The 22823-nt window shown below is 40.8% G+C and overlaps 1 protein-coding gene across 1 annotated transcript in view; it reads left to right on the top strand.

Moving 5' to 3' along the window:
- Positions 1 to 22823, top strand: part of KMT2A (lysine (K)-specific methyltransferase 2A) — a gene marked incomplete at its 5' end in the record, with an annotated part of 77783 nt that overhangs the window by 16642 nt on the left and 38318 nt on the right. Inside the window, 9 exons of the mRNA XM_010830646.1 lie at positions 8732 to 8801; positions 11625 to 14278; positions 15569 to 15746; positions 16599 to 16833; positions 18344 to 18408; positions 19041 to 19418; positions 19744 to 19817; positions 20785 to 20916; positions 22050 to 22163. Of these exons, the coding sequence (XP_010828948.1) occupies positions 8732 to 8801; positions 11625 to 14278; positions 15569 to 15746; positions 16599 to 16833; positions 18344 to 18408; positions 19041 to 19418; positions 19744 to 19817; positions 20785 to 20916; positions 22050 to 22163 (3900 nt within the window). The remainder of the gene's footprint in view (positions 1 to 8731; positions 8802 to 11624; positions 14279 to 15568; positions 15747 to 16598; positions 16834 to 18343; positions 18409 to 19040; positions 19419 to 19743; positions 19818 to 20784; positions 20917 to 22049; positions 22164 to 22823) is intronic.

Raw genomic sequence — 22823 nt, forward strand, 5'->3', positions numbered from 1 at the left:
TACTGGAAAAACCATAGCTTTGACTAGATGGGCCTTTGTTGGCAAAGTAATGTCTCTGCTTTTTAATAAGCTGTCTAGGTTGGTCATAACTTTTCTTCCAAGTAGCAAGCGTCTTTTAATTTCATGGCTGCAGTCACCATCTGCAGTGATTCTGGAGCCCAAGAAAATAAAGTCTGACACTGTTTCCACTGTTTCCCATCTATTTGCCATGAAGTGATGGGACCAGATGCCATGATCTTAGTTTTCTTAATGTCAAGTTTTAAGCCAACTTTTTCACTCTCCTCTTTTGCTTTCATCAAGAGGCTCTTTAGTTCATCGCTTTCTGCCATAAGGGTGGTGTCATCTACATATCTGAGGTTATTGATATTTCTCCCGGCAATCTTGATTCCAGCTTGTGCTTCTTCCAGCCCAGCGTTTCTCATGATGTACTCTGCATATAAGTTAAATAAGCATGGTAACAATATACAGCCTTGATGTACTCCTTTCCTGATTTGGAGTCAGTCTGTTGTTCCATGTCCAGTTCTAGCTGTTGCTTCTTGACCCAAGTATAGATTTCTCAGAAGGCAGGTCAGGTGGTCTGGTATTCCCATCTCTTGAAGAATTTCCCACAGTTTGTTGTGATGCACACAGTCAAAGGCTGTGGCATAATTAATAAAGCAGAAGTAGATGTTTTTTGGGACTCTCTTGCTTTTTCGATGATTCAGCGGATGTTGGCAATTTGATCTCTGGTTCCTGTCTTTTTTCAATCCAGCTTGAACATCTGGAAGTTCACAGTTCACATTACTGTTGAAGCCTTGCTTGGAGAATTTTGAGTGTTACTTTGCTAGCATGTGAGATGAATGCAATTGTGCGGTAGTTTGAGCATTCTTTGGCATTGCCTTTCTTTGGGATTGGAATGAAAACTGAACTTTCAGTCCAGTCCTATGGCCACTGCTGAGTTTTCCAAATTTGCTGGCATATAGAGTGCAGCACTTTGACAGCATCATCTTTTAGGACTTGAAATGGCTCAACTGGAATTCCATCACCTCTACTAGCTTTGTTCATAGTGATGCTTCCTAAGGCCCACTTGACTTCACATTCCAGGATGTCTGGCTCTAGGTGAGTGATCACACCATTGTGATTATCTGGGTCGTGAAGATCTTTTTTGTACAGTTCTTCTGTGTATTCTTGCCACCTCTTCTTAGTATCTTCTGCTTCTGTTAGGTCCATACCATTTCTGTCCTTTATTGTGCCCATCTTTGCATGAAATGTTCCCTTGGTATCTCTAATTTTCTTGAATAGATCTTTAGTCTTTCCCATTCTATCGTTTTCCTCTATTTCTTTGCATTGATCACTGAGGAAGGCTTTCTTTTTTTTTAAACTATATAAAAAATGTTTAAAAAGCATTCTTAGTTCATGGACTGAACACACCAGGGGGCAGGCTAGATTTGGACTGTGGCCAACAGTTTGCCAGTTTTTGGAAAACTGTCACTTTAGAAAAACATTTCCTGACCGTCCGAGTGAAAATAACTTCCACAGTAACCCCTCATCAATCTTGAGTGCCCTCCTTTTCTTGTTATATATTTATTTTCTCATGGGTCAGAAATTTTGTCAGTTCTTCACCTGTGTATCTTTAGCATCTCAAACAGTGTTTATTGACAATATAATACTTGCTGGAATGACTGAATACCAATCACATTTGAATATTAACTGTAGACTGCCAGCTATCTGGTCTCCCTTTATTCAGTCTCTTTCCTACTCTAATTTCATATGTATAAATTTAAATAGACTATCAAGAAGAGACAAATTTCAGAGTTATACTTTTTCTACATTTGAGACTCAAAAGTAGCTCCTACTCTTTAGTGGCTGAATTTTGACCATACCATTCTAGAATTAACAAGGTTCTGATAGTTCATTTATCTTTGATCTTGGCCCTGCTGTGGCTACCCCTTTCTAACCAAATCAGTTTTTATAAGTCTTTGCATCTTATTTCCTATTTCTCTCCACTACCCCATCCCATTTATTCTAAGTCAGCCTTGTTCCATGATTTATTTCCTTCAGAGCAGCAAGCTAAAAAACTTTTGTGGATTGAGAGCCTCTTTGAGAATCTGAAGAAATTTGTGTCTCTCCGTCTGCCAGATGCCCATGTAAACAAGTTTTGCCTGTGATTTCAGAGAAATCTCTAAGCTTTCTCTTGCTTGTCAACTTGTCCACTGCTCATTGCACGCTTAGCCTCTTTACTGATGGGAGAGAACTCCCCTCCACTGCACTTTGTCTTCATTTCCTCTCAGAGTCCACCCCGCCTTCGCATCCCTTTTCCATCTATTGCTGATTTGCTGTTGAGAAATTTCAGCCTCTCCCTGACTACTGTGTCTTCCTTAAGCAAATGAACACAACAGCTCAAAAAGTCATCCTCGCAGGCGCGTCCCTGCGTTGTGTCCATTCTCTCCTTTCCTGTGTAATTGAGTTTTTTTCAAAAGAGTGGTCTATACTCATTTCTGCTGTAGTCACTTTCCAGTCACACCTCCACCCGCTGCACTTGGGCTCCTCCTACCTCTAACACTGCCCTGGACCTCAGAAAGGTCGTAGGTGACCTCCCAATTTTGATAACCTCTGTACACGTTTCAGTCCTTCCCCTGCTCTGCCATCCTTGATGTGTGTTCTTCTCTTGACTGTTACTTACTTAGATACAAGATTGTTCTCCTTGGCTATTCCATCTCTTTCTCTTCCCTAAGATTCCCTTTCCCCTGTAGGTGAAGAGTGGGTATTCCCTGGGAACTCGCCATGGGTCCCCCTTTTCTCTCTGTATTCTCTCCCTAGGTGACTGCATTTATATGTACAGTTTCAACATTCATAAATTCACTGAATCAGATGCATTTCCTCCAGATGGTTCTATCTAACAACTTGGACAGACATTTCACATTCAGTTGTCTAAAGTGATTTCCCTTCCTCCTCATAGAAACTTCTTTCTTTAGTCCCAGTCTTACAAATATCACCATAAACTTGCACGTCTTTGCAGATAACCCTTCATATTAAAGCCATGTTCGTTTTGCCTCCTAGCCGTCTATGTAATCTGTGCTTCTCCTCAATCCCCAGTGCCACTGCAGTCATTTTATAACTGTTCTTACTGCCTCTGGCTTTAAAGGTAATCTCTGCTTCCCCACTGCTGTCATAGTGATCTTTTGAAAATATAAATCTAATCATGCTTCTCTCCTGCCCGAAAATGTTACTGATGAGCTGGAGCCGTCAGGATGAGGCCTGTACTTCCTTGAAGAGAGACTTCAAACTCATAAAGGCATTTAAGACCTTTCATGATTTGCCTCGGCCTTTTTGCCCTTCAACATCTTATGCCTCTTTCCCACATCGGCGAGGGCCTCAGCTCTGCTGAACTGTGTGTAATTTCACTCCATGCCATGCTCTTTTGTACCTCTGTCCTTTGTATGTGTTACTCTCTCTGCCTGCAGTATCTCCCTTCAACCCTAATTTATTATCCTTCAGAAGTTGGAGTAAGCTTTTCATCCTTTCTGCAGTGGTTTTCCTGGCTCTTCTCCTTGACTGAGTGAGTCACCTTTCTGCTGTGCTTTCATATTCATTCCTCTGGCATGTGTACCTCTGGCATGGCAGGAAACACACTGCATTCCATTAAGTTTTAAAAATCTTTCATTTATTTTTAACATTTAAAAAATTAGAGTATAGTTGCTGTATAGTACTAAGTTACAGGTGTACAATATAATGATTCATAATTTTTAAGGGTTATACTACTCCATTCCTAGTTATTATACAATATTGGCTACTTATTCCATTGATTGAAAGATCTGTTTGTCACAGACTAGCAGATCCTTGAAGGCAGAAACTGTCTTTTATCTCTATATTCATCCCTTAACCCAGAAACGGGCTTATATATATATTTTAATGAATGAATGGGTGAGTGAATTGGTTTAATCTCTCCTACTAGCCTAGAATCCCATGGATAGAGGAGCCTGGTAGACTACAGTCCATGGGGTCGCAAGAGTCAGACATGACTTAGCAACTAAACTACCACCACCAGCCTGAGGTCAATCTCCCTGTGTATTCTTTTTTTTTTCCCCCCAAGGTTTACTTGTTTCTTTATTTTATTTTTGGCTGCATTGGGTCTTGTTGCCACGAACAGGTTTTCTCCAGTTGTGGCGAGCTGGGGCTCCTCTTCCTCGGTGCGCACAGGCTTCTCATTTCTGTGGTTTCTCTTGTTGCAGAGCATGGGCTCTACGGCTCAGGGACTCAATAGTTGTGGTATGCAGGGTTAGTTGCCCCTCGGATGTGGGATCTTCCTGGACGAGGGATTGAACCTGGGCCCTCGGCAGTGAAAGTGCCAAGTCCTAACCACTGGACCACCAGGGAATTGTAGCCGGTGACACACAGAGAAATGTGGCAGAAGAAGTGATAACTAACGGGGATAAATTCCCGAAGGAGAAGTGTTACTCTTTAACTAGAGCTACTGAGATGCACTGTATGCCTCCTTGATGTATCTTCATCTTCTTTAGTTCTTAGTAATTTTCTTAGTTCTGTGGCCTCCTCATATGATGGAACCACATATGATGATATCAAAAATTATAAGCCTTCAAAACAAGGAATTTCAAACAGTTAGGTGTCAGGGTGCTTTTGATACAGTCTGTGGTTATGGATGTTATTTGTGAGTTGATCCATCAGTAAAACCTTTGTAGTTGAAGAAATTTGGTATTTTTAAACCCAAAAGAGTAAACATTTTGGAGACAGAAGGGTGCTAAGTTACCTGCCACCTAGTTCAGTGCTCTGGAGTGCTGAGGAATCTCACAAGAAAAGAAAGGAGCAATGAACAGGCACCCAAAACCTTATTAACTGAAGGCCAGATGTGCCCAAGCTTGTTTATTAGAGTAGTATTCAAAATAATCTCAACATAAAATTGGGAGATGGGAAAACTCCAGGTGAGTGATTTCTGCTCTAAGGTAAATCAGGAGGAATTTAGGGAAGGAGATAAAATCTAGGCATTTTAGTTGGGAGTAGAGAGGAAAAACACATCAGCCTCTATCAGTTGCAAGTTAGATCAGATATCACTGGTATTCCTAGGAACTGTGTCACATCTAATCACCGCAGATGATTTAGGTCTCGATTACTTAAACTCTCTCCGATTTCTAATGCTGGAGTGGTGCCTAGAACAACACTGAGGCATGGAGATAGACATTGCCATCCTTCAGAAGAATTTTGAAATGTGTTGAATGTTTCTCCATGAACCTAATACTAATACAAGAGGAAGAATGAACTATTCTAAGATTTAAGCCAGTTTTTTAATTCCAGAGTATGAATTACTAGTAATTTATCCTTCACCAACATTTGAAAGGATTTTGAAAGGAAGACTGAGATTGGGCACCTGCCTATCTCCCTTAGATACTTCTTGGGAGCAGAGTCATCATGTCTTACTCCTCTTTGCATCAGGAATAGATAGTGTATAAATGGTTTTTGAATGAATGGACAAGTAAAAGAAATAGTGCTTTGTTTGCAAAATTGTCCTAGTAGTACATAATTCCTTGAAATATAGAACTTCATGTATTTTTCTAAAATGTCTTCATCATTACATTTTATATGTAAACATTATTGTCTGTAATACTTATTTTGGGTTTACTTAGGTTCTCCTGTGGAAAATATTCTTTATCGCTTCATCACAAATATAAGAGCCATTAAAGGATTAAAATCCTGCCATTAACATAAAATAAAAATCCTCAAATGTTAGGATATTTATGGGTAATGTAGAATTTGCTGTTAAAGATATGTTTGGAAGTTCTCAAATAACCCCTAGAGATAAGGGTGGGGGTAATAAATTCTACACGCTTATTATTTTAGAATTAACTTTCACTTAGGAAATGACATTAGCTTCATTGCATTCCTAATCTCTGGAAGCTAAATATGATTTAAGGGCTTAGCTTGGCAAGGGTATTTTTCTATCTTTGGTGGTAAGGAAAGGATAACAATTTTGATGATCTATTCTCCAAGGACATCATTATCCAGAAGGAATAGGTTTGTTGCCTCTTGCCTGTACTTTGTCTTGGAATGCTGTGCTCATCAGAGAAAGCCAGAGTGAAAAGTGTAGCTGGCTGTTTGGGCCCAGTTTCCAGAAATACTTGGTCCCGTGTAGCCTGGTGTCTCCCGTTTCCTCTTTTCAGGGCTCTCCAGGCTTATGATGCCGTAGTGCCGAGTGAAAGAAAGTGAAAGTGTTAGTCACTCATTGTGTACAGCTCTTTGGCCGCAACCCCCCCCCCCGCCCCCCGCCACCATGGACTGTCACCCTACAGGCTTCTCTGTACCGTGGAATTCTCCAAGGCAAAATACTGAAGTCAGTTGCCTTTCCCTTCTCTAGGGGATCTTCCCGACCCAGGGATTGAACCCTGGTCTCTCCCGCGTTGCAGGCAGATTCTTTATCATCTGAGCCACCATGGATTTAATTGCAGCTCCTCTTAGTTATCTTTTTGTAGACATTTGGACTTAGTCTTTTGATTTCTAGGCAAGTCTGATTCCCTGGAAAGCCAGCACTGTTACCTTGTTTACTGCATCTTCCAGGAACTGAAGAGTTTAAAGTGGGTTATGGGAGAGATTGGAGAGGCAGAAAGAACTTCACTTGTAGCACCTTTTTGCAGGATTTTTTCTCCCAATGCTTTCTCAGCTTGGGGGACTTGTATATGGAATTGGAATTTCACAGTTAGTGGACCAGAGCTCTTTAACATAACAATGATGGCTTTTGTTTTTGACTAAACTGTCTGGATTGTTTAAACAATGGGTGCTTATGTTTTTAAGTGTGCTTCAAGAAGTCAACCTGTCAATATATTTCAAGTGAAAAGAAAGTTCTTGGATAGAAGGAAAGTCAGTCTTTTCTTATTCCAACTACAAGGCCACAGAGAAAGAGTTAATGCTTTCTGTCATTTTGGGAAGTACTTGGAAACTTTAAACATTGGCAGTTAGTTTAATGACTGCTTGACAGCTCTGTAGTACTCTGTTTTGGAGTAGATTGAATTAGGGTTGTACAGTTACATATTGTGAAAGTTTAAAATATAGAACATAGCTATGTGAATCTCATGTTTCTTTTAAAGATTAATCATCTTTCGTTATTTCTACTTTGGTTACTTTGCCTGTTGGTTAGTGTGTGTATAGTTGGTAGAACTCTCTTGTTGCAACACTCTCAGAGCATAGAATTTATGCATTTAGCAGTGTAGTCCCCTGGTAAGTGTTAGGAAATCCCCAGATGTCTTTGTGAAATGCATAGACTACCAGGTTGTTCCATAAGGATAATGCCGGAAAAGAATGAATTAAATCAGAAACTTTAAGGATTTGAAAATGGGCTTCATGTTACTTTAATAGTAGCTGAAAAAATTTATCGAATTTTGTAGTATAGATAATTTATTGGATTCCTCCAAATATTTTCTAGTTTTAGATTGTGGCCATTATGGTACAAAGTTCTTTGTAACTAACTGTATGGTCTTGGGTAAGTCATCTGGCCTTCTGGAGCTTCAGTTTCTAAAATCACATCAGTAATAATAACTATAATGTGGATGCCACATTATAGTTTTCTGAGTGATTTTACATAAATTACGTAATTTCCATAAATTATTTCATTTATTCCTTGTAACACTGCAATAAATAAAGACATTGAGACCTCAGACTAACCCTTCCCTCTCTTCAGTGGTGCCATGCATCCACAAACAAGAGTCGAACTGGTCCCCTCTCAAAGTGGGGGGGCTTTAACTGTTCGAATTTAATTTGGGGATTATCAGTATCAGTTGGAGGTACCAGAAAATCTGTCTTTAATTCCTTAATTTGTTCTTTTATGTGGATTTTGTTTCTAGCATCTGAAATTATCTTTCTCGTCTCTTTCTAGAAAGAACTCTTAGTCTCTGAATTGGTGAATGTCTATTAATCAAGTTGTTTAAATGGACCGTGTTTCTTGAGAATTTGTTCAAAATTGGTTAAATCCTTAGTATTTTTTTTAAGTAGGTTAAAAGTTGGAGGGAAAGAAAAGTTTTTGCCTTTTGCCTTCTCTAAGTACAACTGAAATTAAAGTGCTTTCTTTCTTCAGCTATCCTTGGATGCATTTCACCCTTTATGTGGTCAATTCACCATCCTTTCACAAATGCTGCTGCCCACCATTAAGTCTCTTATCACAGGGCATTTAAAAATAATGCCATAAAATGCATGTTGAGAATCTTTGGATCTCAAATGTATAGAAATCACATCTAAATGTCAATTCCTGAGTTAAGGAACTGACGATTTTGGCAATTTCAGTCTCTTAGTATTTAGTAGACAAGAGATTATGGTACTGTAGGTTGTTCCTTATGTGTCTGTAAGCTTTACTTGTTGAAAATATTTTTTATTGGGGCTGTGTATTTCTGCCATTGTACTGATTTGCTTACTTGAGTTACAGTCATCCTTTAATTGTTTTGGGCTGTATCTATAGGTTGAAATTTAGGACTGTCCCCTGTGTACTGTGCACCAAAGGTGACTTATCAATGTTCAGTTATTACACAGCTCCTGTATGTCTGTATTGAAGCCATATGGCTGGGTTTATTTATTTCAGTATTAAGTTATTTTATAATAAAATATCTATAGGAATGATGATGTTTGATATATAGAGGCTAAATTTTCCAAATTCATGTGTGTCTCCTCTGGGCATTCCTTTGGGATATGTTCAGATTTATGGGTTGTTGTTGTTTTTTTTTTTCCCTGATTTTAAAATAATTTTCCTTTGTTGTAGGATGAGCAGTTCTTAGGTTTTGGCTCAGATGAAGAAGTCAGAGTACGAAGTCCCACAAGGTCTCCTTCAGGTATGACCCTTTAAACACATGACACCTTGAAGTTTTGTTTGTTAAGAGACTGTGACTTCCCCTTGCCTTCTCTGCATGTAAAAGGTGGTCTTAGATTTCTTTTGGAGAAATTGCTCCCTTTCCCTCACACTAAGTAGGAAGTGGCTTTATGAACTAGCACTCTTTATGGGGCTCCTCTCTGTTAGGTCACTTGTGGTTTATCTTTAATTATGCTTCTCTATGGGAACCACCTGTGGCATGGGGCTAGGTTTCTCTCGAATACTTATAAAACTTGGTAGGCAAAAATGAAGGTTACCTACTAATGATAGCATCCTCAGATTTATGCATTTTGAATTGTACAGATAATTTGACCGTTGTTTTAAACAGATGAAATTTGGTCTACTTTTGTCAAAGAACTAAAAACAAAATATTGGCACTCTATGAAACTGTTTTACCTGATCCTTGAAAAACTATGTTAAAGAAAATAAAAATGACATGGGTGTTTCCATTTATTAACAATATTTGCCATTGTTCTCACCAAGAAAATATCTAGAATGAGTTGAAATTCTAGACTTAACAGCAGTTTCCTGCGAGATGATCCTCAGTGGAAATAACATCTAATGGCTTGCAGAATTCTGTTCTGTATAAGAGAGGGAGATAGATCTTATGATGAAAAAAAATTCCCCATTTGTGCTGCCATTCTGACTTCTTGTATGGTTGTCTTTGAGTTTATGTGGGTAGACAGGCTAGTTAAATATGATGTTAGCTGTGCTTTTGGTTCTTGTCATTGACGTTTGTGATTGTTATCATTTGCATTTCATTCAAGAGTCATCATGTACTATATAGTAATCTAACTCAAACAGTACGTTAACAATTTTTCCTTTCCCAAGTGGTGATAGTATTGCTATTCTAGCTGGAAGGACTTAACCATTAGTATTCCTGTACCTGTGCCATTTAGAGAGTAGCAGTTTTCTCTTTTAAGATGTGATAAAATCTTTTTTTTTTAAGGTGTGATAAAATCTTAAAACTTCATATCAGAAGGTGATTTTAGAGATTGTCTAGTCTAACCCTTCACTTACAGATAACAAAATGAGGCCAGGAAAAGACACGCTGAGCAGTTACTTCTGACTTATGAGTTCTTTGAGTATATTGAGGATTAAGGAAATTAGCAGCAGAGTTGGACTTTTCTCTGTTGTGCATTTTCCTACTTGTCCACCAAAAGTTTCTTGTAAAAGATGGATTGAAGAGGTTTTCAGAATTAATAAAGGCCTGTGAGTGGCCACATTCAGATTTACCAAGATTATAAGGAATCTTGTGATGTACATCTGGGTAGAGTTTAATTTGTTGATTCACAACCCTTGATGGTTTCCTCTTGTTTTTTTTCCCTTGGCTGTCAGTGTATCTTGAATAGTCTTTTTTTTTTTTAAATTTAAAAAACCCATCTATATACATTATTATTTTAAAGAAATGAAGCATAGTTTTTCTGCTGTCCCCCAGTCCATTTTGTTGTAATTTGTTGTAATTAGTATATACTAAGAACAGATATGTGAATCCTTAATCTGTTAAGAGAAGTCTCAAGTTAATTGCTGAGGAAAGCATTTATATTTAGAAAGCTCAACAATCAGACCTTTGTCGATTTCTGTTCTGTTAGGAAGCCGGTTCCATAGTCTAAAATGTTCATCATAATGGCATAAATCTCTTCTGGTGCCTGTTAGGGGAAGTTTTAACCTCAGAAGAATGTTGAGTCATATAAAACATTGAAAAGTCATGAGAGAAGAGATGTGACAGACGAGGCAACTCTTATTTATACATTTAGAAAGTACAGACAATACAAAGAATTTTAGGGAGTTCCCTGGTGGCCTAGTGGTTAGGATTCTGGGCTTTCATTGCTGTGACCAGAGTTCGGTTCCTGGTCAGGAAACTGAGACCCCTCAGCAACACCCCCTCCCACCCAAAGGAAAAGAATTTTAGAAAACTTTGGTTTTCTGAAGACTCTTAATACGTAGCAAATTGAGTTGATTAAAAGTTGGCAGATTCCTTTTATTTAGAATAGAAGAAATCTGATTTAAATAGTCAGTTTGCTCTTGACATCAATTATAGTTAAATCTTTTTTGTAATTTAAGACTGGTTCAAGAACCTATAGGTAGGGGAGTAGATTAACGGATATCTCATGCCATTTCACTGATTAGTTCACCTGCCACTGAGTTCAATGATCTTTTTCTGATGTCTCATGAATGAATATTTTTCTTTTCAGTGAAACTTTCTTAACTTAATTTGGCAAAGCAGATTGAAAATATAGCTGAGCAGCCTGTAGAAATTGGTGTGGTGTATTATTGTAGCCTATGGAAGTTGGTATATTATTGATTGGAGAGCACCTTGTTCATATTTATTAAAGCCAAAATTCTGAGTTGAAAAAAATGGGATGACTTTACTATAAATGTGTTCTCAAATGTTACTCTTGATGACTAGAATATGGAAAAGGTCATACAGTTTTTTTAAAACAGATTTTTTTTTTTAAATTCAGAAAAAAAGCCTTGTTCACCTAAAGATGTGGGAAAATTAGTTTTGTATATTAACTGCTCAGTTGAAAACCTCTTTGATTATCTTAGTTTTTCTATCAAAAAAGGAGTTAAGGGTTCTTTTAGGTAGAATGTTATTTACTTGATTTATTTAAGGCTGGTTTTTGGTGAAAAGAAACTAAGCACAATAAAGATGTTTTATTGACTGATTAAACCCAGATAGAGTTCAGTACAGAATGACTTTTGCTAAATTATCTTCAGTTTAGTTAAGACCTAAACTGCAAAGCTAAATATATGCTCTTCATTGTTTAATTTCTATACACAGTTAAAACTAGTCCTCGAAAACCTCGCGGGAGACCTAGAAGTGGCTCTGACCGAAATTCAGCTCTCCTCTCAGACCCATCTGTGTTCTCCCCTCTAAATAAATCAGAGACCAAATCTGGAGATAAGATCAAGAAGAGAGATTCTAAAAGTATAGAAAAGAAGAGAGGAAGACCTCCCACCTTCCCTGGAGTAAAACTCAAAATAACACACGGAAAGGACATTTCCGAGTTACCAAAGGGAAACAAAGAAGATAGCCTGAAGAAAATGAAGCGCACGCCTTCCGCTACATTTCAGCAAGCCACAAAGATTAAAAAATTAAGAGCAGGTAAACTCTCTCCTCTCAAGTCCAAGTTTAAGACAGGGAAGCTTCAAATAGGAAGGAAGGGGGTACAGATTGTACGCCGGCGAGGACGGCCTCCATCAACAGAAAGGATAAAGACCCCTTCAGGTCTCCTCATTAACTCTGAACTGGAAAAGCCCCAGAAGGTCCGGAAAGACAAGGAAGGAACACCTCCACTCACAAAAGAAGATAAGACAGTAGTCAGACAAAGCCCTCGAAGGATTAAGCCGGTTAGGATTATTCCTTCTTCTAAAAGGACAGATGCAACAATTGCTAAGCAGCTCTTGCAGAGGGCGAAAAAGGGGGCTCAAAAGAAGATCGAGAAAGAAGCAGCTCAGCTGCAAGGAAGAAAGGTGAAGACACAGGTCAAAAACATCCGACAGTTCATTATGCCTGTTGTCAGTGCCATCTCCTCGCGGATCATCAAAACCCCTCGGCGGTTCATAGAGGATGAAGATTATGACCCTCCAATTAAAATTGCCCGACTGGAGTCTACACCGAACAGTAGATTCAGTGCCACATCCTGTGGATCTTCTGAAAAATCAAGTGCAGCATCTCAGCACTCCTCTCAAATGTCTTCAGACTCCTCCCGATCCAGTAGCCCCAGTGTTGATACCTCCACGGATTCTCAGGCCTCTGAGGAGATTCAGGTCCTTCCTGAAGAGCGGAGCGATACCCCCGAAGTCCATACGCCACTGCCTATTTCCCAGTCCCCAGAAGATGACAGCAGTGACCGGAGAAGCAGAAGGTATTCGGTGTCGGAGAGAAGTTTCGGATCCAGAACCACGAAAAAATTATCCACTCTGCAAAGTGCCCCCCAGCAGCAGACCTCTTCCTCGCCCCCTCCACCCCTGCTGACACCACCGCCCCCACTGCAGCCAGCCTCCAGTATCTCTGACCACACACCTTGGCTCATGCCTCCAACCATCCCCTTAGCATCACCATTTTTGCCTACTTCCGCCGCTCCCATGCAAGGGAAGCGAAAATCTATTTTGCGGGAACCGACGTTTAGGTGGACTTCTCTAAAGCACTCTAGGTCAGAGCCACAGTACTTTTCCTCAGCAAAGTATGCCAAAGAAGGTCTTATTCGCAAACCAATCTTTGATAATTTCCGCCCCCCTCCACTCACTCCTGAGGATGTCGGCTTCGCGTCCGGGTTTTCTACGTCTGGTCCTGCTGCTTCAGCCCGATTGTTTTCACCTCTCCATTCTGGAACAAGGTTCGATATGCATAAAAGGAGCCCGCTTCTGAGAGCGCCGAGGTTTACTCCGAGTGAGGCTCACTCTAGGATATTTGAGTCTGTAACCTTGCCTAGTAATCGAACTTCTGCTGGCACATCTTCTTCAGGAGTATCTAACAGGAAAAGGAAAAGAAAGGTGTTTAGCCCTATTCGATCCGAACCAAGATCTCCTTCTCACTCTATGAGGACAAGAAGTGGAAGGCTTAGCACTTCTGAGCTGTCACCTCTCACCCCACCGTCTTCTGTCTCCTCCTCGTTAAGCATTTCTGTTGGTCCTCTTGCCACTAGTGCCTTAAACCCAACTTTTACTTTTCCTTCTCATTCCCTGACTCAGTCTGGGGAATCTGCAGAGAAAAACCAGAGACCAAGGAAGCAGACTAGTGCTCCAGCAGAGCCATTTTCATCCAGTAGTCCCACTCCTCTCTTCCCTTGGTTCACCCCAGGCTCCCAGACTGAACGAGGGAGAAATAAAGACAAGGCCCCCGAGGAGCTGTCCAAAGAGCGAGATGCTGACAAGAGCGTGGAGAAGGACAAGAGTAGAGAGAGAGACCGGGAGAGAGAAAAGGAGAATAAGCGGGAGTCCAAGAAAGAGAAAAGGAAAAAGGGATCAGAAATTCAGAGTAGCTCGGCTTTGTATCCTATGGGTAGAGTTTCCAAAGAGAAGGCTGTTGGTGAAGATGTGGCCACTTCATCTTCTGCCAAAAAAGCAACCGGGCGGAAGAAGTCTTCATCACTCGATTCTGGGACTGATATTGCTTCTGTGACTCTTGGGGATACGACAGCTGTCAAAACCAAAATACTTATAAAGAAAGGGAGAGGAAATCTGGAAAAAAGCAACTTGGACCTCGGCCCAACTACCCCATCCCTGGAGAAGGAGAAAACCCTCTGCCTTTCCACTCCTTCATCTAGCACTGTTAAACATTCCACTTCCTCCATAGGCTCCATGTTGGCTCAGGCAGACAAGCTTCCAATGACTGACAAGAGGGTTGCCAGCCTCCTAAAAAAGGCCAAAGCCCAGCTCTGCAAGATTGAGAAGAGTAAGAGTCTTAAACAAACTGACCAGCCCAAAGCACAGGTACTCTTTTCCATCTTGCCTGTTAAAATCAACAGTTTCTCGAGCCGCTTCTAGGAGCAGGTTTGAGGCTGTTTCAGTTAACATCCAATTATGGGAATCAGGAAAAGATGGTGGCATTTGCAGTGGTCCTTTAAGAACAGATAGGATTTTGATAGGTAGAAAATGATAGAGGAAAATTTAAAGAGGAAGAACAGTGTAGATAGAGACAGAAAAGTATAAAATATATGGGAAGAGCAGGGAATAGCTGGACTGCTTCATGAAGGCAAGTGATGAACTAAGACCCAGAGGTGCATGGGGCCATATTACATCGAATGCCAAGTTGTTTGTACTTAATGGTTTTGGTGTGATGGAATCTCACTTAATTTTGAAGGTACATTTTTGCAGTCTAATTGTTTTACTGTTGTTTGCTATAGAAAACATGGAGGGGGGGAATCTTTTCCCCTGAGTAGTGAGTGACTAGAACAGTAGGTAACAGGTGTTTGGAGAATTCATATGAGAAACACTTAGCCTCAAGTTGTGGTACAGAAAAGCTGTACAATTCAGTTAGTTAAGATGATGACAAACAGATCTTTGTAAAGAGCAGCACTTTTTTATTTTTTTACAAAATGAGCTAGACACTGGCCTTTTATGAGAAAACCTGCCAATCTTTAGATTGTTTTTTAAAATGGTCATGTAGTAGTTGCATGCTTATATTGACACATCAAGGTTAAAATGACCACAAACTTAGGCTCTAATATAATTCAGTGTAGTGGCACACTTACATTTAGTAATTCTACCATTTGGGAGGTCTAGCAGGAATATGATGAGACTTCTGACACCATTTTGGATGTTTTTGGTTAACCTCCTAGTGATAGGAGCTGCAGCTCCCTAAAATGTGAGACATTTCTGTTTGGAGCTGTGGCCTTTTATGCCTCCATTTGTAAGTTATTTCCCCCTACTTCTCTGCTGATCAGAGAAACAGTCTGTTGTTTGATACGCTCTATTTAAACGAGACTGAACTCCTTGATAATACAGACTGGCAGCTTGAATTTTTTTGAGGGGAATTTTAAAGTAGTATAATTGGGAATAGAAGCTTAGTTGATTTCTGTTTTTTTATTAGAATCCTTTTCTGCCAATTTTAGAAGTAGGTGATTTCTATGTATTGATATGGCATATCAGCTGGGGATAACTAGAGTTGTATGTGTTGACTCTAGACTATAATAAGTTAATCAACTATACCTTGGCTTCATTCAATTTTGTTTTCAACACAGATGGTTGTTATTGTTTGTTCTGGGCTTGCCTCCCTCTCAGGGTCAAGAAAGTGACTCCTCGGAGACCTCTGTGCGAGGACCCCGGATTAAACATGTCTGCAGAAGAGCTGCTGTTGCCCTTGGCCGAAAACGAGCTGTGTTTCCTGATGACATGCCCACCCTGAGTGCCTTACCATGGGAAGAACGAGAAAAGATTTTGTCTTCCATGGGAAATGATGGTAGGTTGGGGATGACCTTGGGTTTGTGTGCTGATCATCCTGCGGGTACGTAGTGGGCTCTGCACAGCATTGTATATTAGGCTGGGCCCCCCAGGAACCAGATGTCAACGGGAGGATTGACCAGGTAAAGATCTTATTAGAGGAAATGCCTGAAATACGGGAAGGGAGTTGGGAAAGCTTGGGGGAGCTGTCAGCCTACTCTGTAGGTCTGACCCTAGTAAAGGAGAGTGGAAAGGAAGGCCTGGCAGAATCTTCCTGGAGGCCGTGCAGTTGGAGACAGCTCAGCAAGGCTGTCAGGGAGAACACGGACTGTCAGGAAGTCTCATGTCCCCTCGGAGCAGGGCCTACCTTAGTGTCACTGCCATACTCATCACAGACTGAGAGCAGCCCTTGTGGTGAGTGTGGCCTCTGTACCCCTGGATTTCAGAGTGCCGCAGCTGGGGCCCGTGGTCAGTTATGCTCTCTGTGGTTGGAGGTCCTAAGACATATTTTCATGGTTTTATATCGTACCTAAACTCTGGGTGACTGCTAAAATGAAATTTAGAGGTTAGAGTCTTCAGAAGCCTTCAGTTCATATTCTTGACTTTTGGTCACACTGTATTTTGTTTTCAGTGTTTGGATTTCTGCTGTTGTCAAGCTGCAAGTTGTAGGCATTTAGAAACTTTTAAGTAATTACTTAAAACAGGCTCTGAGTTCTGCATATGACTATTATAGTGAATTTCATTTCTGGTGTTCCAGTTAAAAGAAGGTTTGAATGTGTATACTGACATCAGTAGGTTGTGAGAATCTCCCCTCTGCTCATGGGAAGGAACCAGATACTCCCTCAGAGCTGATGACGCATTCCTTTAACAGACAAGTCATCGATCGCTGGCTCAGAAGATGCTGAACCTCTTGCTCCACCCATCAAACCAATTAAGCCTGTCACCAGAAACAAGGCGCCTCAGGAACCTCCGGTGAAGAAGGGACGGCGATCCAGGCGGTGCGGGCAGTGTCCCGGCTGCCAGGTGCCTGAGGACTGTGGTGTTTGCACTAACTGCTTGGATAAGCCCAAGTTTGGTGGCCGCAACATAAAGAAGCAGTGCTGCAAGTGAGTGCACGTCCCCCCGGGGGGCTGGCCTTGGCTGCTGTCCTGGCCTGTCGCAGAGAAAACGCGTCCCAACACCCGGTGTGCTTGTGCTGAGTCTCTTCGAGTTGCACAATGAGTTGCACAGTTGGACTTTGTGCTGTGCTAGGTTTGGGTCGCGCTTAAATAAGAAAACCTTGGGGGCAGTGCTGGGAACCCTCTATATTTGTTCAGGTCAATCAGGTAGCCCTTAGCCACATGGCTGGTTAGCACCTAAAACGTGTTTGGTGTGACTGAGGAACGACACTTAAAATTTTCATTTAATTTTAAACTTAGCCACATGCGCCTAGAGCTACCATTTATCCGAGCAGTTCTGATGGGTTACTACTTAAATGCTGACAAATTTAGGCATAGTATTTGTTAGGTCAGCTGAAATTACCTTTTTGGCATTCAGGAAATATTGGTGACATCAGTCTCTCTGCTGTCTAACTCTCAGAATGTTTTCATGCCTGTGGAAGCCTCTCCCACCCTGCACACAGCTTGCAGAAACTTCGTTCCCTGACCAGGAACTGAACCCGGGCCATGGCAGTGAGAGTGGAAGTCCTAACCACTGGACTGCCAGGGAATTTTCTGGAGGTTTTGATTACTCTACCTTTTCCCTCTTTTTTTAGTCAGTTGTAAAAGCACTTTATACTCTCTGGGATAATTTGTTTAAAATGGATCCAGAGGGTTGCATAAACAGAAATTTTGGTGTCTGAATGTCTCATCAGGTGCCTGGCACCAGGAATAGATATTATCCATAAATATTTGCTGAATGAATGAATAACATAAATGATTTATATAAAATATACTTGGGAAAAATGCTGCATTATTTACTTAAGGTGAGACAGTTTCTAGGACAAACTAGGTAGTTCTGGGCTTTGGTGTAGTCTGGCCCTGAGCAAGAATCTTGTCTTGGTCCCCTTAGTGGAAAGAAGTGAGACAGTTCACAGATCAACAAAAAAGGTGCATGATAGCAAGATAAACTTGCATTAAAATAGGCATTGCAGTGGATTCAGTTTAATTTTAGATTTCAAATTGAGTTTCATTAAGTTGAGGACTGAATTATATATATCCAAGCCCTAAGACAGACCCTGTAGCATTATAGTGGTAGACAAAGGATTTGTTGGGTAGTTTCAGTCCATTTTACATTCAGATTACTATGAATATTAATCTCATAAGAAAGCAGAACTAATTTGACTACAAGAAATAATGACTGATCGTTTTATGTGGTGCTAGTCAGTACTGGGAAGCAAGATATTTGAGTCCCATTTCAAAAATAAATTGATAATTTCTCCTTTAAATTTTCGAGGTGGGTTAAATTGCTGATCAAAGGATTCAGAGACTTGGATTTAATCTAAATAATGAGCAGTCCTTTTTTCAACTCCCAGAATGACCCTGGATAAAGTTTAACTGATTCTTGCCCTCAACTGAACACTTGTTTCAGTTGCTTCTCCTAAATGAAGTTTGCTTATGGTATTCCTTGTTATTCTAGGATGCGAAAATGTCAGAATCTACAATGGATGCCTTCCAAAGCCTACCTTCAGAAGCAAGCAAAAGGTAGTGTTATAAAAAGATTGTTTCCAAAATGCTTCCTGCTTTAATGTCATGTAGTTGTGTATACCTAGTGTAAAGAGAACACGAGATTCTTTTCAAGAACTGCTCTTTCCCAGGGTGGTTGTTGAAGCTGGGTGATAGGTACATGAATGTTCATTTTACTATTCCTTGGAATATGTTTGAAAATTTCCTTAATAAAAATTTTTTAAAAATCATATAAAATTACATTATGTTTCATTTCCTTAAAGTACTAAAAGTATACCGATTTGACTTGCCAACTTGGCATTAACTTTCTTGAGCCTTTCAGGGTCAATGTTAGCTGTAGGAAACTCAGACTAAGATTTTTACATTCCTATACTTATATTTTATTTATTTTTATCATCATTATTTATTTAAATAATGCTGGGCCTTCTTTGTGGCACTTGAGCTAGAGAATTCTAGCGCCCGTATCATGAGGACTTCTCTGGTCGCAGCGTGTGGGCTTAGTTGTGGCATGTGGAATCTTAGGGATCAAACCCAAGCCTCCTGCATTGGTAGTGCAGTCTTATCCACTGGACTGCCAGGGAAGTCCTTTTACTTATATTTGCAATAAATTTTCTCGTGTAAAAAATCTTGCTTTCTGCACCCCCCTCCAGCTGTGAAAAAGAAAGAGAAGAAATCTAAGACCAGTGAAAAGAAGGAGAGCAAAGAGAGCAGCGCTGTGAAGAACTCGGTGGACTCCAGTCAGAAATCTACCCCATCGGCAAGAGAGGATCCTGCCCCTAAGAAAAGCAACAGTGACCCTCCTCCCCGCAAATCCGTGGAGGACAAGAGTGAGGAAGGGAACACCGCCACCCCAGGACCTGAGGCCAAGCACGTGGCCACGCCCGCTTCCAGGAAGTCCAGCAAGCAGGTCTCCCAGCCGGCACCAGCCATCCCCCCACAACCCCCCAGCACAGCACCACCGAGAAAAGAAGTTCCCAAGACCACTCCCAGTGAGCCCAAGAAAAAGCCACCTCCACCTCCAGAGTCAGGTGAGTGAGGACGGCAGATGGAGCAACCAACACAGGACACTGGAGTCTTAAACAGCATCTGGAAACCTGAAGTGTCTGTTTTTAAGTCTTCGGTACAGGAAAATTAGCTCTCTTCTAACTGTTAAATGATAATAAAAAATAGAAGCGAAAACCAGTTAAGTTGGGGATACTGTGTTAATTTCCCATTTAAAGCCTAGAGTTTAAGTAGTTTTTTGTTTTTTCTAATGCCCCCTTCCTCACAGGGCCATCAGTCCTAGAGTCATCATTGCTATTTAACATTAACTGTTGAGTGGCATCTGACTGCAATTTATTTTGAATCCTTTAGGTCCAGAGCAAAGCAAGCAGAAAAAAGTGGCTCCTCGCCCAAGTATTCCTGTAAAACAAAAGCCAAAAGAAAAGGTGAGGAGAGATTTGTTTTCTCTGCTATTTCTCAAGCATGGGTTCTGTTCTGGAAGGTGGCCCAGTCCTGAACAATTACAGGATTGAGTGATACTGCATTTTTGCTTCTATGTAGATGGCAGTGGAGTTTCTTAAAATTAGCATACTTCAGGTTTAAGCTTTAGCTCCCTTTTCTCCCCCTGGTTGTTTTCCCTTTCTTCGTAACCCCACATGCTTATGTGTACATTACAGGCTGCTTAGTACAATTTTTCCCCCCCTCAACCTCCTTTAGCAGTATTTGTCTATAACAATCACCATTCTCTGTGTCCACTATTTTTATTTTATTATGTGGAGACAGGTCTTTAAGAATCTTCTGATTCTTTCTGTGCCCCCATAATGGTGTGCATGCACATCTAGGCCAACGCTTTGGAGCAGCGCTGAAAAGAGAGGCAAATGCCAAGCTCTTATTAAGTCGTGCTCCAGAGTCATTGTCTGTTTCTAACTGTGATGATGAAGCGTGGTTCTGCTGCAAATTTGAAATCACTGATGATCACAGAGCTGGGAAAATTGTCTTGAATCTCATAGGCAGGTTACACAGATGTGGAGCGATCAGCTCCAGATTTGATGTGTGCAACTCCAAAGATCTAGAACAGTGGCAGAATAACCTGCTCCCTTCTCATCAGCGTGGCTTCATTGTACTGACAGCCTCAGCAGGCATCATGGACCACAAGGAAGCAAGACGAAGATGCATGAGAGTGAAAATCCTGGCATGTTTTTTCCAGGGATATAATACATACGTGCCAGTAAAATGCCTCAGTGGGGGTGGGGGGGAAACTGAAGATTGCTTCTCTGTCTCTATAGGATACTTAAATGGGAAGCATGTTTTCCAGAACTAGTAGTACGGTTTGTTGTTTGCGTTGTTATCTGTTGTGAGAGTGAAGGCAAGCTGGATGTGGATTTGTTCTTTATCTATCTTCTGTCCCTGCAGGAGAAACCACCTCCAGTCAATAAGCAGGAAAATGCAGGCACTTTGAACATCCTCAGCACTCTCTCCAATGGCAATAGCTCCAAGCAGAAAGTTCCAGCAGATGGAGTCCACAGGATCAGAGTGGACTTTAAGGTAAAAGTGTTCCGTGACCACAGAGTATATCGAGTACTATGGACTTTATGCACTTATTTTAATTTTTTGTCCTTTTGGCTGTCTTTATTGCTGCATGCAGGCATTCTCTAGTTGGCGGAGAGTGGGCTACTCTCTAGTTATGGTACACGGGCCTCTCACTGTGGTGGCTTCTCTTGTGGAGCACAGGCTCTAGGCGCACAGGCCTCAGTGTTTGTGGCACAGGGGCTCATTAGTTGTGACTTATGGGCCCTGGAGTATCTAGGCTTCAATATCTGTGGGGCGTGGGCTTCATTGCTCTGTGGCATGTGGAATTTTCCCAGACCAAAGATTGAACCCATGTCCCCTTCATTGGCAGGCACATGCTTAACTACCCTGCCACCAGGGCAAGTCCAAGTGTTGTGGACTTTAAATCAGGAAAATGATGTTACCTGGAGAAGGAAATGGCAACCCACTCCAGTATTATTGCCTGGGAAATCCCATGGACAGAGGAGCCTGGTGGGCTACAATACATGGGGTCACAAAGAGTCGGATACAACTGAGTGACTAACACACACACACACACAATTGCCTTACAATGGTGTGTTAGTTTCTGCTGTGCAACAGTGTGAATCAGCTGTGTGTATTCATATATCCCTTCCCTCTTGAGCCTCCCTCCCACTCCTCTAGGTCCTTGCCGGGGGCAGTGTGGGTGGGTGAAGACCTGCCATTAATAGATGGGTTCAAGTGTGTAAGAGCTCTGGTCACTTGTTACCAGGTCAGTCTGTGAACTGACTAGAGGGCAGAGGCATGGAGACAGCCCTGCCCATCTTGAGCTCTAAAGTGCATTTTGATGAGAACCGTGTCTGAGGAAGTGATTGTTTCACATAGAAATTATCAAACCATGATGATCACTTGAATAAGCCAAACTCTAAGGGAAATCTAGTCCCAGTACATTTTTGCATTGTGGTTAACAGGTGATCCTTTTAAGAGATTGTGTTTGAGATTTAAAAGTTTCAAAGCAGCAGTTTTGAACTCATTGAAATGAAGTATTCTTGACGTTTTGGTGTCTCTCTCTTTTTCTGCTTTTCGTCCTTATTTTCCATGTAGTGTTGTGTCATATGGCTCTTGTAAATGATCTTTCTCTCTCTCCACAGGAGGATTGTGAAGCAGAAAATGTGTGGGAGATGGGAGGCTTAGGAATCTTGACCTCTGTCCCTATAACACCCAGGGTAGTTTGCTTTCTCTGTGCCAGTAGTGGCCACGTAGAGGTAAGATCTCCTGCTTCTTGGTACGCCAGACAGTATGAGAGATTATTTTGCTGTGATGAAACAAATCATTATATTCTGTTTCGTTGGTTTATAGCAGGCACTATACCCTGTTTAAACCAGCAATTTAAATGTTTTTGTTTTTTAGAAATTTCAGAAAGGAGTCTGCTTTTTTTGTTTTTCCCAGAAAATACTTTATTTATTTATTTATTTTTTTATCCTCTTTATTTTTTTTTAATTTTATTTTATTTTTTAAACTTTACATAATTGTATTAGTTTTGCCAAATATCAAAATGAATCCGCCACAGGTATACAAAAGGAGTCTGCTTTTTATTAGAGTAGCAGTTACTGAGTGTGAAAGTTTTAACAGTTTCATTTCTTATAATATAGAGTTCTGATTTTTCTTCTAGGTATCCAAACAAATGATAAATGCTTTTCTAGAAAAAGAATTGCTCTTGGTAGTCATTTTATAGTTTTGAATAGCAAAACTACCTTGTCTGTAAAGAGCTCTCAGCAATTAATAAGAAAAAGGAGTAACACCCAGTTTAAAAAAATAGTCTAAAGACAGGAATATATAATTCACAAAATGAGAAGTAAAAACATGGTGTGCGGGGAATGTCAAACTTTCCTATTACCATACACTGTAAATTAAAACATGATAAA

This window comes from Bison bison, unplaced genomic scaffold, assembly GCF_000754665.1.
Source record: "Bison bison bison isolate TAMUID 2011002044 unplaced genomic scaffold, Bison_UMD1.0 scf7180017864518, whole genome shotgun sequence".
In the NCBI taxonomy this organism is placed as follows: Eukaryota; Metazoa; Chordata; class Mammalia; order Artiodactyla; family Bovidae; genus Bison; species Bison bison.